A 14,819-nucleotide genomic window follows, 5' to 3' on the forward strand; every position below is an offset into this window, starting at 1 on the left:
AAGCATGGCAATATAACAGATCTGTATTTAAGTTTTGTCGATTTGGAAAAGGCATATGACAAGGTGCCAAGAGAGAAGCTATTCAATACGCTACAGTTATATGGTGTCAATGGGGCATTATATCAAGCAATACTTAGTCTTTATTTGAGTTGTAAGTCAGCAGTTAGAATTGAAGGAAATACAGGAAGATGGTTTAATGTTAAATTTGGTGTGAGACAAGGATGTACATTATCCCGTCTGTTATTCATTATCTATATGGATCACATTATGAAGGAAAGTGGTATTAAACATGATATCAAAATTGGAGATGTTAATGTCAGCTCTTTGCTTTATGCGGATGATGTTATACTTCTAAATAAATCCGCTACAAGTCTGCAAGATTCTCTGACTAAATTGAATAGCTGTTGTAATAGATATGGTATGAAGGTCAGCAATAAAAAGACAAAGACAATGAAAATAGGCAGAATCATTGAAAATGTCAACTGTGTTGTGAATGGAGAACCTGTGGAACAAGTAAAACATTTCAGCTACTTAGGCACGATTTTTACTGAAGATGGTAAATTAAATATAGAAATAGACAACAGAATCAGCAAAGCTGGTATGGTGGGAAGTCAATTGAATAAATTCATATGGAATAAGAGAGAAATTAGTCAGAACACTAAATTAGCTGTATACAAGACAGTGTTCAATCCAGTTTTAACTTATGAATCTGAGAGCTGGGTCAGAAGTAAAACACTTGACCAAAGACTAGAGACCGCAGATATGAGAGTCCTGAGAAAGATTAGAGGCGTGAACAGATGGCATCAATGGCAATATCATATTAAAAATGAGGATATTAGGAAAGAACTCGACATTGTCAGCATCCAGGAATGCATTAGCAGAGCTAATCTCAGGTGGTATGGTCACTTAAATAGAATGGGAGAGGAAAGATTAGTAAAACAAGTGTTCTCTGCCAGGTTGGCAGGAAAACGACCCAGAGGAAGACCAAGATATAGGTGGATTGATATGATACAAAGTGCCTTAGACAATAGAAATATAAGATCTGATAATGTTGGAGTCTTGACAAGTAACAGACTGATTTGGAGGAAAATTGTAGATAAGAAGTTAGTAATGATGTAAGTTTTTCATGTAGTACTATCATATCCTGTACACCCCCTTGAGGGTACATGGCAGGAATTTGATGAAATAACTGAAACAGTCTACTGCTTGATTTTACCAACTAGAAGATCTAAATCTCTGCCTTCTCCAATCACCAAATATTTTGTCTTTTTAAAATTTACCTTTAGATCCCCATGCTGTAAACATCAACCAGTTTCCTCATCATAAAGTCAATGTCAGCTTGTTCTTGAGCAATTAGCACTTTTTTTTTAAATATCTGATTCACAAACAAAAAGTCACAAGACTTTTTGTTTGTGAATCAGATATTTAAACTATAGGTTCAACATTTCAACTATAGGTTCTGGCAGCTGCAGAACCTATAGTTGAAATGTTGCCTGTTAGGAAAGATCAGAGGAATAGGTTAGTCCAAGAAGGGAAATCTGATCGTGTTTCGATATCTGGGTATTGTTAAAAGTTAAGAGGGAGGCATGCAAGTTCTTTCTGGTGAGAGATCAGACAGGGCTGAGTTTAGTGGCACCGAAGTCTACAATACTGTCCTAGCCCCATTGGAATATAGCTAGGAGATCAGACTTCATGTCATGGTAGATCTTGAGGATTCTAATACTTGAGCACTGCAAGGACTGTCAAATCCTTGCAGTGCTCAAGAGAGAGAGAAAGTGAAGAGCAGAGCAGATTAAAAGGATGAACGGAGTGTGCTGTCATCAGCAAAGCTATGGATAGGATTGAAGGCATGTGAGAGTAGATCATTTATATACAAGGGGGAAAGCATTAGTGAAAGAAGGAAACCTGGGGTGCTCCTGCATTGGAGGGGAAATCTGAGAAGAGGAATCTGTCCACCATGACATACAGTGAGCAACCAGTGAGAAAGGTGGCAATCCAGTTACAGAGTGTGGAAAGCAGACCCATAGGATGGCAGTTTGCTACGTAAGCCCCTGTGCTGAACCTGATCAAGTGTCTTTGAAATGTCAAGGAGAAAATCATGCGAGTTTCTCCCAATTTTTCCATGACTTGAGTCCAGAAGTGGGTGGTGAAAGCTAGATCACCAATAGATTGCAAGTGGCAGAATCTGTGCTGCTGGTCAGTGATTAGTTGATAGATCTCAAGGTGGTTCCAGAGTTGATTGCTGATGACTGTCTCCATAATTTTAGAGAGAACAGAAGTCAGAGCAATTGGTCGATGGTTTGTTGGTTGACTGTTATCACCTATCTTTGGGATGGGCTGGATGTAGGCCTGTTTCTATGTTGTAGGTAGATACCAGTTTAATGGGATAGAGTGAAGAAGCTATAGAGAATAGGTGTTTGTTCTAAGGCACAAGTTTTTAATAGAATAGGTGGGATACCATCAGGACTAGATGGTATTAAGGATTCTTTGGATTTCTTTCTGGTGGGAGACTGGGTGACATGAAGAGAGCAGTTCTTGATGGAATGGAGGTAACTTTTGCCCAGGTCACCAATGCAGGAAATGAGAGAGTGATGTCAGTAAGTCAGCCTTGTCTTTAAGTGAGGTAACTAGAGTAGCATCCAGGTGTGAGAGAGTGGTGAAAACCTAGGTGGGCAAATGATCAGAAGGGACTGCCATTTGGGCAAGAGGCAAGTTTACTGTTTAGGCCAGAGATTAGCTAACAATAGTGAATGAATAACAATGTTTCATTTCAGTTTCCATAGTTCTCCATGGAACATTTCAACCTGGGTAAATCTTGAACAGGGTTGGTGAAATTCCACATCCTTGTCTCAGACCTTTAGATGTTGCAAACTTCAGCTGATACCAGACCCTCCCCCCACACGCTTAACAGTTGCTCTTTGGCTTCTTATATTATATTCACTTAAGCTGTTGACTGATTCACTCCCATTCATTTTCTTCAACAAACTCCATCGAAATCCAAATAATCCTTCAAACTTATGACCTTGAAAAGGCTTAAGATTCGATTTCCATTAGCAGACCAAATTGTAAGCCTTTTCAAGGTCATTTGGATTCTTTTTTCTTTGATTCATCTTATGATGAAAATATCAATACAAGATTTTTCAGCAGTGAAGCTAAAAAATCTTGTATTCCAGCCTGTTCATCTAACACACAAAAGGCAATACTCTTCTCTAGCCATCATATGGATGCTATTAGATAAATATGGAAATCTTGCTCTAGAAAGTAAACAGTTTTTTTCATCTTATTTCTGAATGCCTCTAATAAACAGAAGTGGTGTCTCACATAATACTAGACAAGAACATTCACAAACATCCATGACAAAGTGAGACTTGAATCACTTTGGCTTACTATTAGAAATGTAATGTAGCTTGTCTTTGTGTGTGTGTGTGCACGTGCGCACTTCAGATGATGACATTAATATGAAGGTCAAAACACAGGGAAATTAAAGTAATTATTCCTAACATAATTGTAGTCTCTATAATTTTACTAAAATGAATTAAATTGTATATATTGTTCATGAAACATAATATTTTTAAAGTGTGTATAAATTTTTAAAATGTGTTTACATAATTTTGAAACTGTTTCAAAATTACTTAAATCAATTTGCAACCAAAAATTTTAGGACAACAGTAAACCAACTGTGTACATGTCTATAGATATATAAATATGGATATAAAGGAATATAAAACATGCAATACAGCCTTACCTTTAGGATTTGAACACGTCTCAAAGACATGAAGCTGCTGAGGATTCTGTGTGAAGGTATAAACTTTGATCATACTCTCTAAGATTACTACAATCCTGAAAAAGAAATTTATAAGCCAACCACAAAAGTAATAACATTCTTGAAATTTAACAAGAAAAATCCCCCATCTAAGACAAAAATTCCTTTTGTGCACCTGTATTATACATATGTAAATCTGCTCAAAGGAAATACAGCATTACATGACAACTGACATTCTTGATTTGGAGGGGGGATTTCTCTCAGTACCAATTAATTCAGTAAATGAACTTCAATATTATTTATATATAAATGAATAGTTCATAATGCTGCTAAATACAGTGCTAATTCCATTCCAGCATACTTGGCTTTAGAAAAGTAATACTTATTCCTCAGCAAGGATGATGTAACTGTGAACAACAATATTTTTAACAGAACAGGATAAAATTATACTAATCCCTTCAGAATTTGCATAATTTTATACTAAAGTGATCTTCATAATTTTCCTGATTTCTTGGCAAGTTTGCTGTTTAGGCCAAAGATTTAATTCATCAATTTTCTTAGAAGAAATATACAGTCTAAAAGAAACTGGTACAAAGTTCTTTTTCATTTAGTTTCTGTAAGAAAAGGGTTCAGTTTATCTTCCCTCCTCTTCAGTTTTGTAATGCTAACTTAATATATGGTATTTTCATTACAAAATATTAAAAGTAACTAGTTATTAGCAAATATGAAATGAACTTCTACAGAATTAATTTAAGAAAATGAATACTTGATCTAGATTTCATCTAGAACATTCAGTTCTCATACATGGAGCAATAGTAAGAAATAATCCAATCACAGATGTTATAGGTTAATACAGAAAAAAATTTACATAAATAATGGTAAAGAGCTAGACTTTTGCATTTTCAATAATTTAAAAACTTTTTTGAAAAAAGTAAAATAAACATACTAAGAATGGTAGGAACACAAGATCTATAATTGATTATAACAATCTTGTCATTTGTAAATCACTTATCTTGTCAGAAGCAGAGAAAATGAAGTAATGAAAGTTAATGTTGAAAGCCGTAAAATCGAGTGTTATCATATGCATGATGTTACTTTCATCCTTGTGAAAGTAACATGCAGAACTTGAAAGCGAAGTGTGTGTGTGTCGGGGGGGGGGGGGGGGGGGGGACTGATGGTGAGTGAGCAGGAGGTATGTGAGGAATTGAGCAAATGATGTCAATAAGGCTGTAGGACTTCATGTTATATATATTAGGTGTGCTGAGTGAACATTCCAAGGAATTAATAATAACATTAACATACCTCTTGAACATGAATCTTAGATTGGGTCAAGTTCCAAAGAAGTGAAAGAGGACAAAATATGGCAGAAGCAATGTCTGAATACATTCCAAAGATCAGGAAGTCAAATAAGGTAGGGGTAAAATGGATGAATAAAGAGGTAAAGGATGTAATTTAGAGGAGGGCATTATTGAGACAACACAAGAGAGTGGAAATAGTCAGTTACAGAGAGCAATAAAGAAGGGTAACTTGCTTGATAAGGAAAGCAAAAGTGCAGTATGAGGGCAGCAGAAGAAAAAATTATTATAGAAGGACGATACAGGTTGGAGTAAATGATAGCCACTGAGGATGATACAATAAGGATGTTAAATGAGCAATTCATAAAGGTGTTTCATCCTCGTGAAAGTAGCATCATGCAGAACTTGAAAGCAATGTGTGTGTGTGGGGGGGGACAATTGATGGTGAGTGAGCAGGAGGTATGTGAGGAATTGAGCAAATAATGTCAATAAGGCTGTAGGACTTCATGGTGTGTGTGTGTGTGTGTGTGTGTGTGTGTGTGTGTGTGTATTAGGTGTGCTGAGTGAACGTTCCAAGGAATTAATAAGAGCATTAACATACCTCTTTTACATGAGTCTTAAATTAGGCCAAGTTCCATAGGAGTGAAAGAGCACAAAATTGTTCCACTTCATAAAGGGGGTACTAAGGCTTTGAATTACTGGGTAGTCTGTTTGGAATTGTGGTCAAAGTGTTAGAGAAGCTAATAAAGACCAGGATTCAGAATTAGGCTAACAGCAGCAGCATTCTCTTTGATGGATAGCATGAGTTTGCTAAAGGAAGATAGTGTTTTAGCAATATACTTATTGATTATAACAAGAGTGAGGGAGTAAGAGAATACAACACAGTGGTATATTTAGATTTTGGTAAAAAAGCCTTCAGTAGATTGTCACTGGTGGTGACTTTGCAGTTACTGAGGTGATAGAGGCTGATGTGAGCAATGAGGTGGATGAACTGGAGGTACTCGTTATATTTAAAAATATCAATGTGAATACAGCAATGAGCCTAGACATATGTCTGAGCTAGAAGAATGTGCAAATGAACTGGCAGTGCTTCTGACAGAGTTGTTTAATTTAAGTCACAGAGAGGCAAGGTTCCAACAGAGTAGAAAGAGAGTAAGAAGGTGGCCCCGAGAGAGAGAGAAGTGGCAAATTAGAGACCAATTAATATTTCTGGAGTGGTGGCTGAAGTATTGGAAAAGATGGTTAAAAGTAAAATTCAGGAATGAGTGGATAGGAATATGATACTTTATAAAGGGGCAGAATGGCTTTATAAAAGATCCTGCATTAATATTTGACAGAATACTGCATGGAAAATTATTACATAAGTTAGAGCAATGGGAATAGATATGAGGCTGGTGGCATGAATAGGGGAGTGGCTGACAAAGGGTCGTGTATGGTGGAGTGGAATCAAGGTGAATGAGGGCGACTAGTGGAGTGCCCCAAGGTTCTGTACTAGATCCACTACTCTTTAACTTGTAATTAATGATATAGCAGAAGATCTGAATGGAATCGGTCGTTTGCCAATGCAAAACAAAGGAGGGCAATAATTGATAAAGTGATGAAGATATGTTACAACATGACTTCAATAAATTGGCAGTGGACAAAGGTTGTCAATTCAATGTTGTAAAATATAAGGAAATGCACTTTGGAATAAAAAGATAATATACCTCATATCATATTGATAGTACTAGTTTACAGAAAGTTGATGAGGGTAGAGATCTGGGGTGGTGCTTAAGGGTCAAAGCTGTATAACTGAGAGGAGACCTCCACATAGCCTTCAAAGGAATGTGGAGAACCAACCAGGACTTTGACCTAATGTCCAATGATCACCTTCTCGTGGTGCACCCTGTTGGGTATCTACTTGGATACTGAACAAACGAGGATGGGCTGGCAATTTGGGATTTGGGACCAAGTTTTATTCCTATTGGCTTAAACCAATATAGAAAATAATGGTACAACATGACAAAATTTCATGCTGGCTGGGGCATCACCCAGTTAAACAAGGCCCCCGTTGTTTTCGCCAGGGAACCAGGCGAACAGCGAAAAGTCAGCTACTGGAGCAAATCTGAAAACACACCCCAACTTAACATCACCAGAGTTAAAGATCGGTACTATCTACGTAAGAAGCCAGAATGGCAAAGAAATGGAGCTAGTTGAAGAATTAGATAAGTACCAGATTGACATAATAGGGGTAACTAAAACAAAAAAGACAAAACTGGTGAGATCTTTCTGAGCAATAAATACAGAATGTTATATTCAGGAAATGACAATCAAGGAAAAGAAGGAGTAGCAATAGTATTCAACACAAAATACGAGGCTAATCTTCTTGAATGGCAGGCAATCTCAAGTAGAGTAATGTGGGCAAATATCAGAATGAGGAATTGGACAATGAGACTTATTTGTGCCTATGGTCCCACAGAAGGTTCTACTAAGGTAGAAGTGGAGGAATTTTTGATGCTTTAGAAAAAGCAACTGACACAATGAAAAAGGAAAAGTTGGTCCTTGTTGGGGATCTAAATAGCAGAGTACGAAATGATTGTCAGACATACAAAAATATTTTGGGAAAATTTTGAGAAAAGAGCAAAGCTAATAATAATGGCAAATACCTGTTAGATTTCTGCTCAGGACATGAACTGGTTATTACTAACACCATGTTCCACCATAAAAATGTGCACAGATTCACATGGAGAGAAGAGGCAAGGAATAAGAAAAGTCTCATTGACTATATTATTGTTGATAGTGATGTTTTCTCCCTGGTGCAGGACACCAGAGTGTACAGAGGATTTGAAATTGGAAGTGATCACTATTTAGTCTTGAGCAGGATAAAATTGAATTTCATATTGAAAAGAATAACATTTAAGAAAGTTTTAAAGCGAATAAAAGTTGGGCAGCTCTCAGATGTGAATTGTAGACTAAAATACACAAAGATTATTGGAAAAAAAAATGAGAGTTTGAGAACAGGAACCAAACCTTCGAGATTCAGTGGTAAGTCTTGAAAACCCTGATTGATTCAGCCAGAGAGGCATGTGGTGAGGTTGTCTGCAAGGATAGAAAAATCAGAACTGGTGGACACAGGAAGTTAAAGAGGCAGTGAAGGAAAAGAAGAAAGCATATCAAAAGTTCCTGACAAATAAGTCAGCTTGTGCTCTTAGAGAATACAGAGACAAATGTAAGAAAGCAAAACACCGTGTACTATATAAACAAAAATCATGGGAGGACTTTGGCAAGAACACAGAAAATAAATATCAAGAAGGTGGTAAGATATTCTGGAAGTTGTTGAAGAAGCTTAGAAATGGAGGAAAGAGTACTGTAAAAGGAGTTAGAGATAATAAAGGTGACATCAAAACCGGAGAAAAAGATATCCTTGAAGTATGGAGTAATTACTTCGAAAAATTGCTAACTGAAACAAGCAGTGATAGCACAGTGGTAAAAAACACTCCACAGGCATACAGTCAGGAATACATATCCATACTTAAGTAGAAAAAGCCATCAAAGGCTTGAAATGTGGAAAGGCAGCAGGATTAGATGATATTCGACCAGAAATGCTGAAGTATGGTGGTATAAAAGTCTTACAGTGGCTGCACTGCATAGTTCAGAAAGCCTGGACAGAGGGACGAATTCCCGATGATTGGAGTAGAGCTCTAATAGTACCCATATATAAAAAGGGAAATAAAACTGAATGTGAGAATTACAGAGGTATCTCTCTATTGAGTGTTCCTGGTTATGCAAGTATACTTGAGAAACGGTTGAGAAGAATTGTGGAAGAAAAGTTTGGTGAAGAACAAGCTGGGTTCAGACCAAATAGAGGCTGTCAGGATCAGATCTTCACTTTACAACAAATAGTTGAGAAAGCATGGGAATATAACAAAGATCTGTATTTATTTAAGTTTTGTCGATTTGGAAACGGCATATGACAAGGTGCCAAGAGAGAAGCTATTCAATACGCTACAGTTATATGGTGTCAATGGAGTATTATATCAATTAACACTTAGTCTATATTTGGGTTATAAGTCAGCAGTTAGAATTGAAGGAGGTACAGGAAGATGGTTTAATGTTAAAACTGGTGTAAGAGAAGGATTTACATTATCCCCTCTGTTATTCATTATCTATATAGATCACATTATGAAGGAAAGTGGTATTAAATATGATATCAAAATTGGAGATGTTAATGTCAGCTCTTTGCTTTATGCATATGATGTTATACCTCTAAATAAATCCGCTACAAGGATCGAGAGGTTGTGGAAAGAATCCCAAGAAAAGTGACCAAGCTGGTGACAGGTCTGCGAAATGTTCCATATGAGGATAGACTGAGCAGTTGTGTGTGTGTTGCAGAGTTTAGCTGACCGGTAGAAGAGAAAGGATATGACAAACTTATAAGTTACTAAAGAGATACTATAAGATTCACACAAATTTTTCAATACATGGGGGAGTAGGGGGAAAACAAGAGGTCACACCTGGAAGCTGGCTAAGAGTGTAGTTAGTAAGGATGTGTGGACTAGGTTCTTTTCTAATGAGTGGAATGAGTTTCCAGAAGTGGTTTTGACCACCACAATGGTGAATAGCTTTAAGGAGATGAATGATAGACATTGTGTTAAAGAATAGAGTGGGTCTCCTGCAATGAGTCTTTTGACTCCATGTAGGGCCCATATAAATAAAAAAAATAAAGTATATATTGTCAGGCTTTGATGATGATGCCTATACTTGGCAAAGCCTACACTTTATCACAGAATGCTAGTAGTACTTCTCATCATGGATATCTACAATACTCTTGACAAGATAATAGCTTCTAATAAGGGAGAAGGCTATTATTAACTTATATTATTTTCAAATCAAGTATGATAAGTTATCAGAATCCCATCTTATTCAGTTTGCTTAGAATAATATACAAAAAAATGTGTACTGAGGATCACAAAAGCTGCAGATCCCCATCCCTAGCAGAGATAATAAATTTATACAATGGAATATACAGTACTAACTATATTAAATGATTCAATAAAGAAAAAAATTTCTTATTTCTGAATTACTGATTTCATACTTTGGATTAGCTTTTATTTTCTGGATTAAAATAAAAAATATTTTATTTTTTATTCTAATCCAGAAATCATCATACAGACTATTATAGATCCACAAACTATCAAACTCAGACTGTCCTGTCCCTATTATGTTTTGTTATAATAGTCTTAATCACTCATTTTGTAATCAGATAATTTTCCCACCTTTCTATAAACAGTATAAACATTTACCAAGTAGTCATATGCTGAGTCACATTAAGCTCTCAGATAAGAGTTCAAAGTCCCTTGAAAATATCCTCTTAAATATATTTAAATCTCTTACCTCAGGTTAGCAGTTACTTGCCAAGTTGAAATACACTCTTTCATTCTTTATATGAGAAACAAGTCTTTAGATGACAATTCCAGGATTTCTTCTAGGACAGCAAGAAATTCCACAATAACAGTTTTCTATAAAGTTCCATGGTAGCACAGCAAAGAGATTGATATCCTCAGAGTTTATACTTTTTATTTTCCATAAAGATTAACATTTATCTCCACAAATATGACTTAATGGGCTAAGCTACCATATCTAGAAAAAATGTTCTAATCAAACGTATTCAAATATTTTCAACATAGCTGAAAATCCTTTAAACTGAACATAAAAAAACAGAATGCAAGTCAGCCTTTCACTGGAGTAAACAGCTACTGTGACCTCACTCACAATAACAAACTAACAAAAAAAGTCCAAACCAAAGTTTGCTGGCACCAATGCCCTTCAAAATTAAATTATCCATTACTATAACAAGCTAATCCTTTACTTTATGACTTAACAATAGTGAGAGGATTTTTATTTTTAATCACTGTAAATTCTTTCTTTTCCCATTAAATCTTTCTATTCTAGCTTCTCTCTAAAATGTATATATTCCTGTATAATCCTGTAAATTAATTTTAGTTTACATATGCATATGTAAACTAAAATTAAACATAAGGATGCATGGTTTCTCTACTGTTATTTATCATCTATATAGATCCCCCATCACACTGATATTGAAATCAAAAATATTCAAAACTCAGCTGTTTTTTTTATGAATTGTTTTATTCCTAAATAAATTCTGTATAAGTCTTCACAATGATCTAAAATAAATAATTTCTGAAACAAATTTAGCATGAAGATCAGCAATAAAAAGATAGACTAATGCACTATTTTCACACTATGAAAATAGGCAAGAAAACATTTAAAACATCAGCTGTACCCTGAATGGAAAACCTATAGTGTAAGTAACTATTTAGATGAAATAAGAGAAATTAGCTACTGCAGTAAACAAGCTATATATAAGAAAGTGTTCAAACTAATCTTCATTTATGGATCTGAGAGTTGGGTGATTAGAAATAAGACAGTTAATCAAAGATTAGGGACAACAGATTACTGAGAAAAATTAAGGGTGAACAGATGCTGTCAATGACAGAATTGTGTTAAAAATAAGACAATAAGAAAGACCCAAAAGGAGACCAAGATCTACAGAAGTGTCTCAGAAGTCCAAAATATAAGATGCAACAGTACTGAAGTCTTGAGAGAGACTAATCTGGAAGAAAATTGTTGATAGAAATGGTAGTAATAATGTAAATTTATCATGCAGTACATCATAGTGTTCTGTATACTTCTTGACTAAAGGGACATATCAGGAAATGGATGATAAATTTTTAAATAAGGATTCTTATAAGAAGATTTTATGATTTATGCAATTTTTTAGAATAAAAAAGGCTAAAAATGATTAGCAGTAAGTGGAAACTTAATGATGGCTGATAAGACAGACTTGTATGCTTATGGCTACTTAAAAATTTATAAAATTATTATAAAATGCAATGTACAGCTAAATCAAGATCAAAGTCAGAAGTAAAATGAAGGATGTATAGGTTTGATGTAAAATCAAATGTACATTAATCTCACTACTACTCATCAACTATGCAAACCACATTATGAGATAAAATGGCATTAAACCTGATATCAAAATCAGACATTCAATTCAAGTGCCTTACAGAGATGTCATACCTCTGAATCAAACAAGTCTTCAGTTATTTAACTAAATTGAATAACTGTTGTAACAAATATGGTACAAAAAACTAGCAATAAAAAAGACAAAACAATGAAAATAGACAAGGACACAAAAATATTGACTGCATTCTCAATGGAAAACCTATACAATGAATAAATATTTCAGATGTTTAGGAACAATTTTAAGTGAAGATGGCAAATTAAATATGGAAATGGAAAACAAAATAAGCGAAGTGGATATGGTGGAAAGACAGCTGAATAAATTGATATGGAATAATAGAGAAGCTAATCTCATTATATAAAACTAGCAGGTAAGAAATCATAAGATGTGTGTACACACACACACAAATAGATACTACAAAAAACAATATATTAAAGTTCCATTGAAAGAAAAAGGGAATATGCAGGTTTCAGAACATAACTCACGAACACTGATGAAATGAGTGACACGAGCTGTTAAAAAAAGGTTAAGTATTAGTAGTAAGGAAAGATAATATTGTATTTATTTTGTGGCAATAGTGGTTTGAATAGTTTGCACTATTCGAACTTATGATTTTTTTTTTTGCATAATTGTCATAGTATTTGTTTTATGTTGGGCCCACACATGAGGTTGGTTAATCAACCCTATAGCACATTAGTACCATTTATGGGAAGTGGACTGGAAAAGGAGGAACTTGTTTACATTTGATTTAAAAGACTATTATATTCCTTGGGAAATACATCAGAGGGAAGACTGTTCCACAATACAGCAGTAGCAGAGATAGAGGAGGAGGAAAAGAAACTTGTTCTGTTGGTTTCAAGGTGCAATGCAAAGAGATGTTGAGCAGCAGCTGCGTGTGTTCCAAAGAGCATAGTACTAAGTGGGAGAATTATTGATGCTATTTCAGATGAACATTTCCCATGGAAATATTTATAGAATACACATATTTCAGAAACCAAACATCTGTGTGAAAGTAGGAGTGAGTTGGTAAGAGATGGGTCATTAATAAGTCTAAATGCTCTCCTTTGTATTAAGTACTATATTTGGGGTGGAGCTTTTAGGGGCTCCACCCAAAATATGAGAGCAATATTCAGTAGCTGGGCAGATTTGCGATTTGTATAAGGTTAACAGCCATTCAGAAGTGAAGTAACATCTTGGCAAAAAAAGAAATCCTAGATTTTAGAAGCTGAGGATGCAATGGTTATGATGTGTTTATGCCAGGAGAGGCTTGATGTGTAATTCCAAGAAGAGAAATCTCATATTGTCTGAAAATTTTGGTGTTGTTAAAAGTAATATTGGGAGAAAATGGTTCTTCTTTTGTGAGAAATAAGACAGAATTTGGTTTTATTAGCATTGAAATTTACAAGGTTATCTGAATTCCATTGGAGGATGGCTTGGAGATCAGAAATGAGGACAGTGGTGGTTGATGTTCCATAGGTTGAGGTGAGTTGTGTAGAGTAAGGTTTATCAAATGAAAGGGAGGAGTGCAATGTGCTGTTATCTGCAAAACTGTATATTGGGTTGGTGAGAGGACAGTATTTAGTCAGGATTTTATGATCTCAGTATTGTCTCCATGTCTAGTGATTATATTCAACATGGCAGCTGCCAGTTTCAATAACAGCCCTAGCCCTTCCTGATTTAAAGACCACGTTATTTGTAACCTGGTTGAAGATTTTGTAGCTTGCTATGGATGCAGTATGCATTAAATTGTTTAAGAATATGGCAGTCTCGCACCTTTCTTAAAGTGCGAGATGGGAATGTGTATGTGTGCATGAAATGCAGGATGTGGGAGGCACTGGGAGACACGAGTGTCTTGATCTCGGGATTTAGCAGCAGCAAAGATAGTGCTTCAGAAATGAGTGATTTTCAGATTGTGGATGCCAGTAGTGTGTTGGAGGATGAAGAGAATGTTAAAGACCTACATATAGATTTAGCTTAGGTAGTTTAGTAGATGGAGATGGCTTGCCTGATGGCCATGACTCTCTCTCTGTGTGTGTGAGAATGGCAACTAAAAACAAAAAGGTGTGGAGAGAAAAACTAAACTGATGAGAAATGAGATGGAAGGAATGAAGACTGAGTTGAGGAGGGTGAATGAAAATCTTGGGAGGATAGACAGGTTGGCTAGTGTGAGAGGAATGAGAGGGAGTAAAAAGAACAGCATTTGAGAGAGAGAGAGAAAGGCAAGAGAATGGGAGAGATGGTGGAAGAGAGGAAATTGCAGAAAGACAAAAGTGTGGAAGGAATAGAGAGGTGGCAGAGAGAGAAAAATTGCAAATCATAAGAGTCAGGGATGCCAGTGAGAAAAGGATGAATGAATGTATTCAGAGTGTCATGTATGGAGATTCAATGATTTGGGGGGGGGGGGGGCAGAGGAGTGCTTACCTAGTGGAATGATAGTGTGTGGGGCAATGGCAGTGAAGAGAGTTGAAAGTGTGGAAGAGATGATAGTAATGCTTATTAAGACAAATGACTTGAGAGGTAGTGTGAATAGTGTAGTATGAGATTTGAGGTTGATATTAGACATAGTGCAGTAGTGTCCAGGAAAGATAGTGAACGTACTGTTCTTGTGTGATAATGCAGAGTGGAGGAGAAGAGCAGTGATGACAAATGAGATGGTGAGAATTCGCAGGAAGAAGGACCTGGAATATGTGGATACATGGAGTATGTTTGAGGATAGAAGGGAGTGACATGCAAAAGG

General features: G+C 35.8%; 1 protein-coding gene across 1 annotated transcript in view; it reads right to left on the reverse strand.

Moving 5' to 3' along the window:
* The window catches only part of LOC150108995 (WD repeat domain phosphoinositide-interacting protein 3), a 118,019-nt gene that overhangs the window by 57,700 nt on the left and 45,500 nt on the right, over positions 1-14,819 (reverse strand). Inside the window, exon 5 of the mRNA XM_090411260.1 lies at positions 3,746-3,840. Coding sequence (XP_090267386.1) covers positions 3,746-3,840 — 95 coding nt within the window. The remainder of the gene's footprint in view (positions 1-3,745; positions 3,841-14,819) is intronic.

Source organism: Typopeltis vanoorti, chromosome 2, assembly GCF_054136105.1.
Source record: "Typopeltis vanoorti isolate ZY-2024b chromosome 2, IOZ_Tvanoo_1.0, whole genome shotgun sequence".
Lineage (NCBI taxonomy): Eukaryota > Metazoa > Arthropoda > Arachnida > Uropygi > Thelyphonidae > Typopeltis > Typopeltis vanoorti.